This window comes from Pristiophorus japonicus, chromosome 15 (assembly GCF_044704955.1).
Source record: "Pristiophorus japonicus isolate sPriJap1 chromosome 15, sPriJap1.hap1, whole genome shotgun sequence".
NCBI classification, from domain to species: domain Eukaryota; kingdom Metazoa; phylum Chordata; class Chondrichthyes; family Pristiophoridae; genus Pristiophorus; species Pristiophorus japonicus.
The window spans coordinates 184508269-184521523 of NC_091991.1; the positions used below are offsets into that span (position 1 = coordinate 184508269).

The window sequence follows — 13255 nt, forward strand, 5'->3', positions numbered from 1 at the left end:
GTACCCTCAGGATCTCCTCCTGGAATACCTCCCACTGCTCTGACTCTCATTTCCCATCAAGTACCCACTTCCAGTCCACCTCGGCCAAATCACCTCTCAAAATTGGCTCTTCCCCAATTGAGAGCTTTTATTCCTGGTCCACCTTTGTCCTTTTCCATAACTACCTTAAATCTGACTGAATAATGATCACTAGCACCAAAATGCTCTCCCACTGATACCCCTTCCATCTGCCCCTCTTCATTCCCCAAAACCAAGTCCAGAACCACCCCCTCCCTTGTTGGGCTTGTTACATTCTGACTAAAGAAGTTCTCCTGAATGCATTTTAGGAATTGCACCCCCTCGGTACCATTCACACTACCTTTCCCCAGTTAATATTAGGGTCGTTGAAATCCCCCACTATTACAGCTCTAGTTTTTGCACTTTGCAGCAATTTGCCCACATATCTGTGCTTCTATCTCCCTCCGACTGTTTGGGGATCTATAGTACACATCCACTGGTGTGATCGCCCCTTTTGTGTTCTTCAATTCAACCCATATGACCTTGTTTGATGACCCCTCTAACATATCATCCCTTCTCACAGTTGTAATTGTTTCTTTAATTAATACTGTCACCCCCACACTCTCCTTTTTTACCCCTCTCTCTATCCTGTCTGAAAACCCTGTAACGTGGAACATTGAACTGTCATATCTGCCCTTCTTTCAGCCATGTCTTAGTAATGGCTATATCGTACTGCCACGTGTCTATCTGTGCTCTCAGCTCATCTGCCTTATTCCCTAGACCCCCTGCATTGAAGTATATACCATTTCATGGTGCCAAACTCCCTTGCTGTCTATTTTCCAGCCCTTGTTTCCTCAGTCTTGCAAGTTCACTTTCTACTTTTCTGCTGCCCAATTCCAGCTTTGCTTCTCTCCCCACTGAATCTATTCTCCGATTCCCATCCCCTGCCAAGCTAGTTTAAACCCTCCCCAACAGCACTAGCGAACCCTCCCGCGAGCATTATGGTCCCGGCTCTGTTCAGGTGCAACCCGTCCGGTTTGTACAGGTGCCACCTCCCCCAGAAACGGTCCCAATGCCTCAGGAATCTAAAGCCCTCCCACCTGCACCATCTCTCCAGCCATGCATTTATCTTCTCTACCCTCCTATTTCTGTACTCACTAGCACAGGGCACCGGCAGTAACCCGGACATTAATACCTTTGAGGTGCTGCTTTTTAATCTCTCTCCTAGCTCCCTAAACTCTGCCTGCAGGACCTCATCCCTCGTTCTACCCATGACATTAGTACCGATATGGACCACGACCTCTGGCTGTTCCCCCTCTCCCCCCAGAATGCTCTGCAGCTGCTCAGTGACCTCCTTGACCCTGGCACCAGGGAGGCAACTTACCATCCTGGAGACACGTCTGCGGCTGCAGAAACGCCTGTCTGCTCCCCTGACTATCGAATCCCCTACCACTATAGCTCTTCCATTCTTCTCCCACCCCCACCGCTGTGCAGCTGAGCCACCCGTGGTGCCGTAGACTTGGCTCTGGCTGCACTCCCCAGAGGCACCATCGGTCTCACCAGTACTCAGAACAGAATACTGGTTGGAGAGCGAGATGGCCTCAGGGGACTCCTGCCCTACCTGCCAGTCCTCCTCTTCTGTCTGGTGGTCACCCATTCCCTCTCTACCTGCACACTCCTTAACTGTGGGGTGACCACCTCTAGAAACGAGCTATCCACGAAATTCGCAACCTGGCAATGCACCGCAGTGACTCCAGCCGCCACTCAAGCTCTGAAACCCGGAGCTGGAGTTGCTGCAGCTGGAGACACCTCCTGCACACATGGTCGTCCCGGCTACACAAAGCGTCCAGAGACTCTCACATGGCACAGGATGTGCACTCCACGGCACTGAGCTGCCTCTCGTTAATAGATCAGTCCCACTTATTTCTATTTGTGCCGTCAACTCATCTGTCTGAGTGCTGCGTGCATTCAGATAAAGAGCTTTTAATTTTGTCTTTTTACCATTTTCCCTGCTTTGACCCCACTTTCTGAAACACTTTTTATGTTTATCCGCTCTGTCCCTGCCTGTCACACTTCGGTTTTCATTTCCCCCAGTGCTACCCTGCTCTATTGCCTTCTCCTTATTCTTTGACTTTTTAAATTTCCACTCACCTGAACCCTCCCCCCACTAATTAGTTTAAAGCCCTCTCTACAGACCTAGTTATTCAATTCGCCAGGACCCTAGTCCCAGCACGGTCTAAGTGAAGCCCGTCCCCACGGAACAGCTCCCTCGTACCCCAAAACCCATTTCTCCCACACCAGTCTTTGAACCACATATTTAACTCTCTGATCTTATTTACCCTATGCAAATTTGCTCGTGGCTCAGGTAGTAATCTAGAGATTATTATCTTTGTGGTTCTGCTTTTTAATTTGGCCCCTAGCTGCTTATAATCCCTCAGCAGAACCTCTTTGTTTCTCCTACCCTATGTCATTGGTACTTACGTGGACCACGACAACTGGATCTTCCCCCTCCCACACCAAGTTCCTCTCCAGCTCAGAGCGGATGTCCTTAACCCTGGCACCGGGCAGGCAACACAGCCTTCAGGACTCACACTCTCGGCTACAGAGAACAGTATCCATCCCGCTAATGATACAGTCCCCTACTCCCCCAGTTGAATGGCCCCCTGTACCATGGTGCTGTGGTCAGTTTGACAATCCTCCCTGCAGTCCCTGCTCTCGTCCACACAGGGAGCAAGAATCTTGAACCTGTTGGACAAGAGCAAGGGCTGAGGCTCCTCCATCACTACCTCCTGGGTCCCCATGCCTGCCACACTTGTAGTCACACCCTCCTGTCCCTGACCACCGATCGAATTTGAATTAATTAATCTAAGTGGTGTGACTGCCTGCTGGAACAGAGGCCTATTCCTGCTCCTAATTCGTATGTTCTTATGTCACAAAAACACCCATCAACCATTACCCTTTGCTTCCTGCCACGGAGCTAATTTTGGATCCAATTTGCCACTCTCCCTTGGGTCACATGGGCTTTTACTTATCTAACCAGTGGGACCTTGTCAAAAGCCTTGCTAAAGTTCATATACACTACATCATACACACTGCCCGCATCGGCCCGGCTGGTTACCTCCTCAAAAAATTCAATCAAGTTAGTCAGACACAATCTTCCATTAACAAATCCGTGCTGGCTGTCCTTGATTAATATGTGTCTTTCCAAATGAAGATTTATCCTGTCCCTCAGGATTTTTTCCAATAATTTTTCCACCAGCGAGGTTAGGCTGACTGGCCTGTAATTACTCGGTCTATCCCTTTCTCCCTTTTTAAACCACGGTACAACATTAGCCATCCTCCAGTCCTCCGGCACCACACCTGTAGCCAGAGAGGATTGGAAAATGATGGTCAGAGCCTCTGCTATTTCCTCTCTTGCTTCTCTGAAGAGCCTGGGATCATCTCTCTCTCTCTCTCTCTCGCTCTCGGAATTCATCCTGTTGCATTTTGACTCCATTTTATCCACTTGAAGGTTCTACCCCATGACTTACGACGTCTGCGCTTACTCCTGGTTAATCTGTGTCCATCTGGGAACCAGAAACACGACAGTGACCTTCACACACTCTCAACCGTTGGAACATGGGGGATTTCTGATCGGCAGTATTGTTCATTATGTATTGCATGATTCAAACGTCTAAACAGAATCTTTCTCCTCACAGTTAAGCTTCTTGCACCGTTCAACCTGACCGTCTCACATGCTGCCCCCTGTGGCATGTACAACTTCACCTGGCAGATCGCCTACGACGAGATGAGCTATATTGAGGACTTCGACTACGAGCTGAGATTCAAGCGGACACCAGATAGCTGGGAGGTAGGTCTGCCACGGAGCTTTGCAGCAGAGGCAACCCTGAACAACGCGAGACTTCTGCGCTCCCACCAATGTTATCGCGCACACGGGGCTCAACGCAATTTCTCGCCCACTGACGCTCACTGAGTACGGTTGGAATAAAGGCACTCATATAGACTTAAGAAGCCATAGACAGCTGGTGGAATGGGTGGACACGGGGCAGATGAAATTTAACGCAGAAAAGTGTGAAGTGATACATTTTGGTTTGGAGAGACCCGGGGGTATATGTGTACCATTCATTGAAGGGGGAAGAGCAGGTTGAGAAAGCGGTTAAACAGCTAACAGGATCCTGGGCTTCATAAATAGAGACACAGAGTACAAAAGTGTAGAAGTTATGATGAACCTGTATAAAACACTGGTCCGACCACAACTGGAGTATTGTGTCCAATTCTGGGCCCCGCACTTTAGGAAGGATGTGAAGGCCTTAGAGAGGGAGCAGAAAAGATTGACGAGAATGGTTCCAGGGATGAGGGACTTCAGTTACGGGGATAGACTGGAGAAGCTGGGGCTGTTCTCCTTGGAGCAGAGAAGGTTGAGAAGAGATTTGATCGAGGTGTTCAAAATCATGAGGGGTCTGGACAGAGTAGATCGAGAGAAACTGTTCCCATTGGTGGAAGGGTCGAGAACCAGAGGACACAGATTTAAGGCGATCGGCAGAAGAACCAAAGGCGACACGAGGAAAAACCTTTTTACGCAGCGAGTGGTTAGGATCTGGAATGCGCTGCCTGAGAGGGTGATGGAGGCAGACTCAATTGTGGCTTTCAAACGGGAGTTGGATAAGTACCTGCAGGAAAACATTGTGCAGGGCTCCGGGGAAAGGGCGGGGGAGGGGACTGGCTGAGAGTCAGGACCGGCTCGACGGGCCGAATGGCCTCCCGTGTCGTAACCATTCTGTGATTCTATGATAACTGGTGAGAGATTCCTTCTAGTCAGTGTGACTGCACCGAGAGGCTTAAATTTAACATAATTATGAAAATAACCAGAAAAATATCTTTACACAGAGGTTGGTTAGGTTAGAATGTCAGATTCTCTGTCCAAAACTGCTATTCGAGCAGAGTCCAGAAATTGTTTCAAAAGAGAATTAGGGAGTTGCTTGAACTGGGGAGTGACAGAGAGTGGGATTAGACTGGGTGGGATATTAAAGGGTGTGGAGAGTGGGATTAGACTGGGTGGGATATTAAAGGGTGTGGAGAGTGGGATTAGACTGGGTGGGATATTAAAGGGTGCGGGGAGTGAGGGGAGAGTGGGATTAGACTGGGTGGGATATTAAAGGGTGTGGAGAGTGGGATTAGACTGGGTGGGATATTAAAGGGTGTGGAGAGTGGGATTAGACTGGGTGGGATATTAAAGGGTGTGGAGAGTGGGATTAGACTGGGTGGGATATTAAAGGGTGCGGGGAGTGAGGGGAGAGTGGGATTAGACTGGGTGGGATATTAAAGGGTGTGGAGAGTGGGATTAGACTGGGTGGGATATTAAAGGGTGCGGGGAGTGAGGGGAGAGTGGGATTAGACTGGGTGGGATATTAAAGGGTGTGGAGAGTGGGATTAGACTGGGTGGGATATTAAAGGGTGCGGGGAGTGAGGGGAGAGTGGGATTAGACTGGGTGGGATATTAAAGGGTGTGGAGAGTGGGATTAGACTGGGTGGGATATTAAAGGGTGCGGGGAGTGAGGGGAGAGTGGGATTAGACTGGGTGGGATATTAAAGGGTGTGGAGAGTGGGATTAGACTGGGTGGGATAATAAAGGGTGCGGGGAGTGAGGCGAGAGTGGGATTAGACTGGGTGGGATACTAAAGGGTGTGGAGAGTGGGATTAGACTGGGTGGGATATTAAAGGGTGTGGAGAGTGGGATTAGACTGGGTGGGATATTAAAGGGTGCGGGGAGTGAGGGGAGAGTGGGATTAGACTGGGTGGGATATTAAAGGGTGCGGAGAGTGAGGGGAGAGTGGGATTAGACTGGGTGAGATACTGAAGGGTGTGGAGAGTGAGGGGAGAGTGGGATTAGACTGGGTGAGATATTAAAGAGTGAGGGGAGAGTGGGATTAGACTGGGTGGGATATTAAAGGGTGCGGAGAGTGGGATTAGACTGGGTGGGATATTAAAGGGTGCGGAGTGTGGGATTAGACTGGGTGGGATATTAAAGGGTGTGGGGAGTGTGGAGAGTGGGATTAGACTGGGGGGATATTAAAGGGTGTGGAGAGTGGGATTAGACTGGGTGGGATATTAAAGGGTGTGGAGAGTGGGATTAGACTGGGTGGGATATTAAAGGGTGTGGAGAGTGGGATTAGACTGGGTGGGATATTAAAGGGTGCGGGGAGTGAGGGGAGAGTGGGATTAGACTGGGGGGATGTTAAAGGGTGCGGAGAGTGGGATTAGACTGGGGGGATGTTAAAGGGTGCGGGGAGTGGGATTAGACTGGGGGGATGTTAAAGGGTGCGGAGAGTGGGATTAGACTGGGTGGGATATTAAAGGGTGCGGGGAGTGAGGGGAGAGTGGGATTAGACTGGGGGGATATTAAAGGGTGCGGGGAGTGAGGGGAGAGTGGGATTAGACTGGGGGGATGTTAAAGGGTGTGGAGAGTGGGATTAGACTGGGGGGATGTTAAAGGGTGTGGAGAGTGGGATTAGACTGGGGGGATGTTAAAGGGTGCGGAGAGTGAGGGGAGAGTGGGATTAGACTGGGGGGATGTTAAAGGGTGCGGAGAGTGGGATTAGACTGGGGGGATGTTAAAGGGTGCGGAGAGTGGGATTAGACTGGGGGGATGTTAAAGGGTGCGGAGAGTGGGATTAGACTGGGGGGATGTTAAAGGGTGCGGAGAGTGGGATTAGACTGGGGGGATGTTAAAGGGTGCGGAGAGTGGGATTAGACTGGGTGGGATATTAAAGGGTGCGGGGAGTGAGGGGAGAGTGGGATTAGACTGGGGGGATGTTAAAGGGTGTGGAGAGTGGGATTAGACTGGGGGGATGTTAAAGGGTGCGGAGAGTGGGATTAGACTGGGTGGGATATTAAAGGGTGCGGGGAGTGAGGGGAGAGTGGGATTAGACTGGGGGGATGTTAAAGGGTGTGGAGAGTGGGATTAGACTGGGGGGATGTTAAAGGGTGCGGAGAGTGGGATTAGACTGGGGGGATGTTAAAGGGTGTGGGGAGTGAGGGGAGAGTGGGATTAGACTGGGGGGATGTTAAGGGTGCGGGGAGTGGGATTAGACTGTGCGGTTTAAGTGGACAGTACGGTCCACTTTGCTGCATCCTCGGGTTGATTCCAGGGTTACCCAGGAGCCCCCTCTAGTGGCTGCTTCAGGTGCTGCCTCCTGCAGTCCGGTGGATCATTTGCAGAAGTTTGGGGTCTCCCTCCACACAACGCACAGCGTTAAGGTGCTCTGCCCTCAGGGACATTGAAGGATCGATGGTGTGGAGCTGACTGGCTGCTTGTAACGGCGGGAAGGTGGGCGGGCTGAGACCCTCAGCTGTCTGCAGGAGGCAGCACATTCCATTGCAAGGTGAAGAGTTTGGGGCTGAAATTCCCCCTTTGTACCGGGCCTGTGAGCACTGCCCCCCAGCCCCCCAGTAACAGAGCGCTCATGTAATCATTGACAGTAACCATGGGGACTTTAATCTACACACAGACTGGGCAAAACAAACTGGCAGTAATAGTGTGGAGGACAAGTTCATGGAATGTATACAAGCTGGATTTCCAGATCAGTATGTTGAGGAACCAACTGGGGAACAGGCTATTTTACAGCTAGGATTGTGCAATGGGAAAGGGTTAATTAATAACCTGGTAGTAAACAGGCCTTTAGGAAAGAGTGACCATAATATGATAGAATTTTAAATTGAATTTGAGAGTGATTTAGTTCAATTGAAAAGTAGACCTTAAATCTAAACAAAGCAAACTACATGGGTATGAGGGGAGAGTCGGCTAATGTAGATTGGGAACCTACATTAAAAGGTATGTTGGTAAACAAGCAATGGCTAACATTTAAAGAATTAATCCATAATTTACAACAATATACATTCCTTTAAGGCACAAAAGACCCACAGGAAAAGCGTCCAGCCGGGCTAACAAGAGAAGTTAAATATAGTATTAGATCAAAGGAAGAGGCTTATAATGTTGCCAAAAGAGCAGTAAGCCTGAGGATTGGGAGGGTTTTAGAATTCAGCAAAGGAGAACCAAGAAATTGATAAAGAAATGAAAAATAAAATCTGAGAGTAAACTCGCGAGAGACATAAAAACAGAGTGTAAAAGCTTCTATCGGTATGTAACAAAGAAAAGATTAACGAAAGTAAATGTGGGTCCCTTACAGGCTGAGACAGGAGAAATTATAATGGGGAATAAGGAAATGGCAGAGAAATTAAACAAATACTTTGTGTCTGATGCAAAAAACCTCCCAGAAATAGCGGAGAACCAAAGGTTTAGTGAGAATGAGGAACTGAAAGAAATTAGTATTAGTAAAAAAAATAGTACTGGAGAAATGAATGGGACTGAAAGCTGATATTCCCCTGGACCTGATGGCCTACATCCTGGGGATTTGAAAGGGGTGGCTACAGAGATAGTGGATGCATTGGTTGTCATCTTCCAAAATTCCATGGGTTCTAGAATGTTTCCCGCAGATTGGAAAGTAGCTAATATATCCCCACTATTTAAGAAAGGAGGGAGAGAGAGAACGGGGAATTACAGACCAGTTAGCCTGACATCAGGAGTAGGGAAAATGCTAGAATCTATTATTAAGGACGTGGTAACAGGGCACTTAGAAAATAATAATAGGATTGGGCAGAGTCAACACGGATTTATGAAAGGGAAATCATGTTTGACAAATCTGTTGGAGTTTTTTGAGGTTGTAACTCGCAGAATAGATAAGGGGGAATCAGTGGATGTGGTGTATTTGGATTTTTAGAAGGCATTCGATAAGGTGCCACACAAGAGGTTATTGAACAAAATTAGGGCTCATGGGATTGTGGGTAATATACCAGCATGGATTGAGGATTGGTTAATGGACAGAAAACAGAGAGTAGGAATAAACGGGTCATTTTCGGGTTGGCGGGCTGTAACTAGTGGGATACCACAAGGATCAGTGCTGGGGCCCCAGTTATTCACAATCTGTATCAATGATTTGGATGAGGTCCAAATGTAATATATCCAAGTTTGCTGATGATACAAAGCTAGGTGGGAATGTAAGTTGTGAGGAGGATGCAAAGAGACTTCAAGGGGATATAGACCGGCTGAGTGAGTGGGCAAGAACATGGCAAATGGAATATAATGTGGAGAAATGTGACGTTATCCACTGTGGTAGGAAAAATAGAAAAACAGAGTATTTTTAAATGGTGAGGGATTGGGAAATGTTGGTGTTCAGAGGGACCTGGGTGACCTTGTACACCAATCACTGAAAGTTAACAGCAGGTACAGCAAGTGATTAAAGCAAATGGTATGTTGGCCTTTATTACAGGAGGGTTTGAGTATAAGAGTAAAGACGTCTTACTGCAATTATATCGGGCCCTGGAGAGACCACACCTGGAGTATTGTGCACAGTTTTGGTCTCCTTACCTAAGGAAGGATATACTTGTCATAGAGGGAGTGCAACGAAGGTTCACCAGACTGATTCCTGGGATGGGGGGATTGTCCTATGAGGAGGGATTGAGTAGACTGGGCCGATATTCTCTAGAGTTTAGAAGAATGAGAGACGATCTCATTGAAATATACAGAATTCTTACAGGGATTGACAGGGTAGATGCAGGGAGGATGTTTCCCCCGGGCTGGGGAGCCTAGAACCAGGGGTCACAGTCTCAGGATAAGGGGTCGGCCATTTAGGACTGAGATGAGGAGAAATTTCTTCACTCAGAGGGTGGTGAATCTTTGGAATTCTCTGCCCCAGGGGGCTGTGGAGGCTCAGTCTGTGAGTATATTCAAGGCTGAGATCAATAGATTTTTGGATATTAAGGGAATCAAGGGATATGGGGACAGTGCAGGAAAGTGGAGTTGAGGGAGAAGATCAGCCGTGATCTCATTGAATGGCGGAGTAGGCTCGAGGGGCTGAATGTTTTTATGTTTTTATGAGCGAGTATGGCGGCCACATCTACCGGCGCAGAATTGCCCCGGGGCAGCGCCGGTGAAACACGGTTTGTACACCAATGTGGCGCGCGCACGCCGATGATGTCACCAACATGAGAGCCAACCCCTTATCGCCCCGGGGGTAAATTGCCCCACGGGATGCGGTGGGGGGGGGAGGGGTGAGCGATGCCATCGACAGCTGCTCAGGGCGAGACGCTGGGGCACCCCGGCAAACTCTTAAAGGGGAGGCGTCAGTGTGGCGGCCACCATCTTTTCTCAGTGGGCCCGACAATGGCGGCCGCTGGTTTGGCCGGGTTGTCAGCAGGGTTCTGGGCCGCTGGCCGGCCGACACCCTCCCTCGTATCCCAGTGGGTGCCACTAAAATGTCGGCAGAGCTGGCAGCGGCCGTCTCCTTTAACGGAGGGTGGGAGACGTTGAGAGGCGTCAGTGCGGCGCGGTACAGGACTGATGTGCTGAGCGCACCCCGCCATTGCCGGTGATGCCGGGCCTGTGTCCGGGCGATGATTGATGAAACTATTGCCTTCCATTGACAGCCCAAGAAAGTCAAACGTTTGACCAACAACCAGCAGCTACTGCAGCTCGTGGCCTCGGAGCTGGTGTCCGGCACAGAACACTCGGCTCAGGTCCGGACCCTGCCCGCCACCGGCTCCGGTTACACCGGCACCTGGAGTGACTGGAGCCCCCCCATCACATGGAGCACAGGTCAGTGCCGCCCGGCGCCAGGGGAGACCTTGTCACCAAACCCTGCACCACCGGACATCGGCAAGTTCCACCTCCATGGGCGCAGAATCTGAGGGGAGGGGGAAGGGAGGGGAGGGTGTGAGGGGGAGAGGGAGAGGGGGTGAGGTGAGGTGGGATGGGTGAGGGGGGCACGGGGTGAGGGTGAGGTGTGTTGAGCGGGGAGGGGGTGAGGGGAAGGTGGTGAAGGGGAGGGGCTGAGGGTGAGGGGAGGAGGGAGAGCAGAGGGGAGCGGTTGAGGGGGAGGGGAGGGGGAGGGGGTAAAAGGGGGAGGTGGGGTGGATGAGGGGGAGGTGGGGTGAGGGGGAGGAGTGAGGGTGAGGGGAAGGGGGTTGAGGGGGGAGGGCAGTAGGGTTAAGGGGGGGCGGGAGAGTGGGCAGGAGCAGTCGAGGGAAAGGGGTCTTGCTCTGTGCTCTGCTCCCCCAAAGTCACTGTTACTTTGAGGTGAAGGTAATTGCGGATTTAGTGAGTGAGATAGTGATTGAGTGAGATAGTGATTGAGTGAGATAGTGATTGAGTGAGAATGGGTGTGAAAGTGAGTGTGAAAATGAGTGTGAAAATGAGTGAGTTAGTGAGTGAGTGTAAGAGTGTGAGAGAGATAGTGAGTGAGAGTCCAGTTGGAGGTACCCCCTCCATCCCTCAGCCTCCCCATGGGCCGCTCCCCAGTCCTCCTGTGCCCGGAGGGTTGCCTTCCCGCTCTGGGATTCAGTCGCTGAGCAAGCGGCCATTGTGGGCGTGCCGCAGGATCATATCCTTCAGGGGCCTCGCTCCCCGCCCAGGTGCCGTGACCCCCCCCAGGGGCCGTGACCCCCGCGCCCAGGGGCCGTGACCCCCCCCAGGGGCCGTGATCCCCCGCCCAAGGGGCGTAACCCCCCCGCCCAAGGGCCGTGACCACCCTACCCAGGGGCCGTGACCCCCCGCCCAGGGGCCGTGACCCCCGCGCCCAGGGGCCGTGACCCCCCGCCAGGTCCGTGACCCTCCCGCCCAGGGGCCGTGACCCCCGCGCCCAGGGGCCGTGACCCCCCGCCAGGTCCGTGACCCTCCCGCCCAGGGGCCGTGACCCCCCTGCCCAGGGGCCAAGACCCTCCGCCCATGGGCCGAGCACTCCACCCCACGGAGCGGACCCCTGCCTGGGGTACAGCTGTTCGAGGGACAGTCCTTCAGCCACACCACACCCTCCATGTGTGAGTCGGAACGGTGATTGTCCGCTGGCTGTTTGACTATAGTGTGCTTCACAGCTGAGCCCTCTTTGATGCTTGCTCCCCTCCCCCTCCCATGGCTGGATATCGCCGCCCGAGGCCGGGATAGTGATTGAGGGCTGGGGCAGTGTCCACCCTGCCCTCTCTCCATCGCCCAGGCACAGCCAGGCCAGCAAGCAGAGCAGTACTGGTTCTCCCTGGGCCCGGGTACCAAACATGGCCGCCTCTAATGCACCAAATTTGTCTTCCTGCTCCAGCTCGCTGTGACCCAGACCTTGACCAGATTTTCCAGCTCCCTCTGCTCTGTGCCCTTGTGTCCATGCTGATCGTCGTCGTGGTAATCGTGACACTTAATGTTCCGCAAAGGTAAGATATCGCCCTCACCTCCCACCATGGGCACTGCCCGTCACAGCCCAGCTGCCCAGCAGCAGCCCAGAGTCCGAGCGATGGACCCTCAACTCTCGCTACACCTGATCTACAACTCCGTAACTTCCCCACAGAGCCCCACCGACACACACTCCCCAAAACCTGCACCCCCGGACCCTCCCCCCGGACCCTCACCCCCGGACCCTCTCCCCCAGACACTCCCCTCCCCCGGACCCTCCACCCCCGGACCCTCCCCCCGGACCCTCACCCCCGGACCCTCTCCCCCAGACACTCCCCTCCCCCGGACCCTCCACCCCCGGACCCTCCCCGGACCCTCCCCCCGGACCCTCACCCCCGGACCCTCACCCCCGGACCCTCCCCCCGGACCCTCCCCGGACCCTCCCCCCGGACCCTCACCCCCGGACCCTCCCCCCGGACCCTCCCCCCGGACCCTCATCCCCGGACCCTCACCCCCGGACCCTCCACCCCCGGACCTTCCCCGGACCCTCCCCCCGGACCCTCCCCCCGGACCCTCACCCCCGGACCCTCACCCCCGGACCCTCCCCCCGGACCCTCATCCCCGGACCCTCACCCCTGGACCCTCCAACCCCGGACCTTCCCCGGACCCTCCCCCCGGACCCTCCCCCCGGACCCTCACCCCCGGACCCTCTCCCCCAGACACTCCCCTCCCCCGGACCCTCCACCCCGGACCCTCCCCCCGGACCCTCATCCCCGGACCCTCACCCCCGGACCCTCCCCCCGGACCCTCACCGCCGGACCCTCTCCCCCAGACACTCCCCTCCCTCCGGACCCTCCACCCCAGACCCCCCCCGGACCCTCCCCCTGGACCCTCACCCCCGGACCTTCACCCCCGGACCCTCACCCGCGGACCCTCCCCTCCCCCCGGACCCTCACCCACGGACCCTCTCCCCCAGACACTCCCCTCCCCGGACCCTCCACCCCCGGACCCTCCACCCCCGGAACCCCTCCACCGGACCCTCCCCAG

At 53.3% G+C, this 13255-nt stretch overlaps 1 protein-coding gene across 1 annotated transcript in view; it reads left to right on the top strand.

Annotated features, from left to right (window-relative positions):
- LOC139225816 (interleukin-21 receptor-like) overlaps nt 1-13255 on the top strand; it is a 142196-nt gene that overhangs the window by 18395 nt on the left and 110546 nt on the right. The window contains exons 4-6 of the mRNA XM_070856660.1: nt 3696-3847; nt 10480-10648; nt 12141-12249. Coding sequence (XP_070712761.1) covers nt 3696-3847; nt 10480-10648; nt 12141-12249 — 430 coding nt within the window. The remainder of the gene's footprint in view (nt 1-3695; nt 3848-10479; nt 10649-12140; nt 12250-13255) is intronic.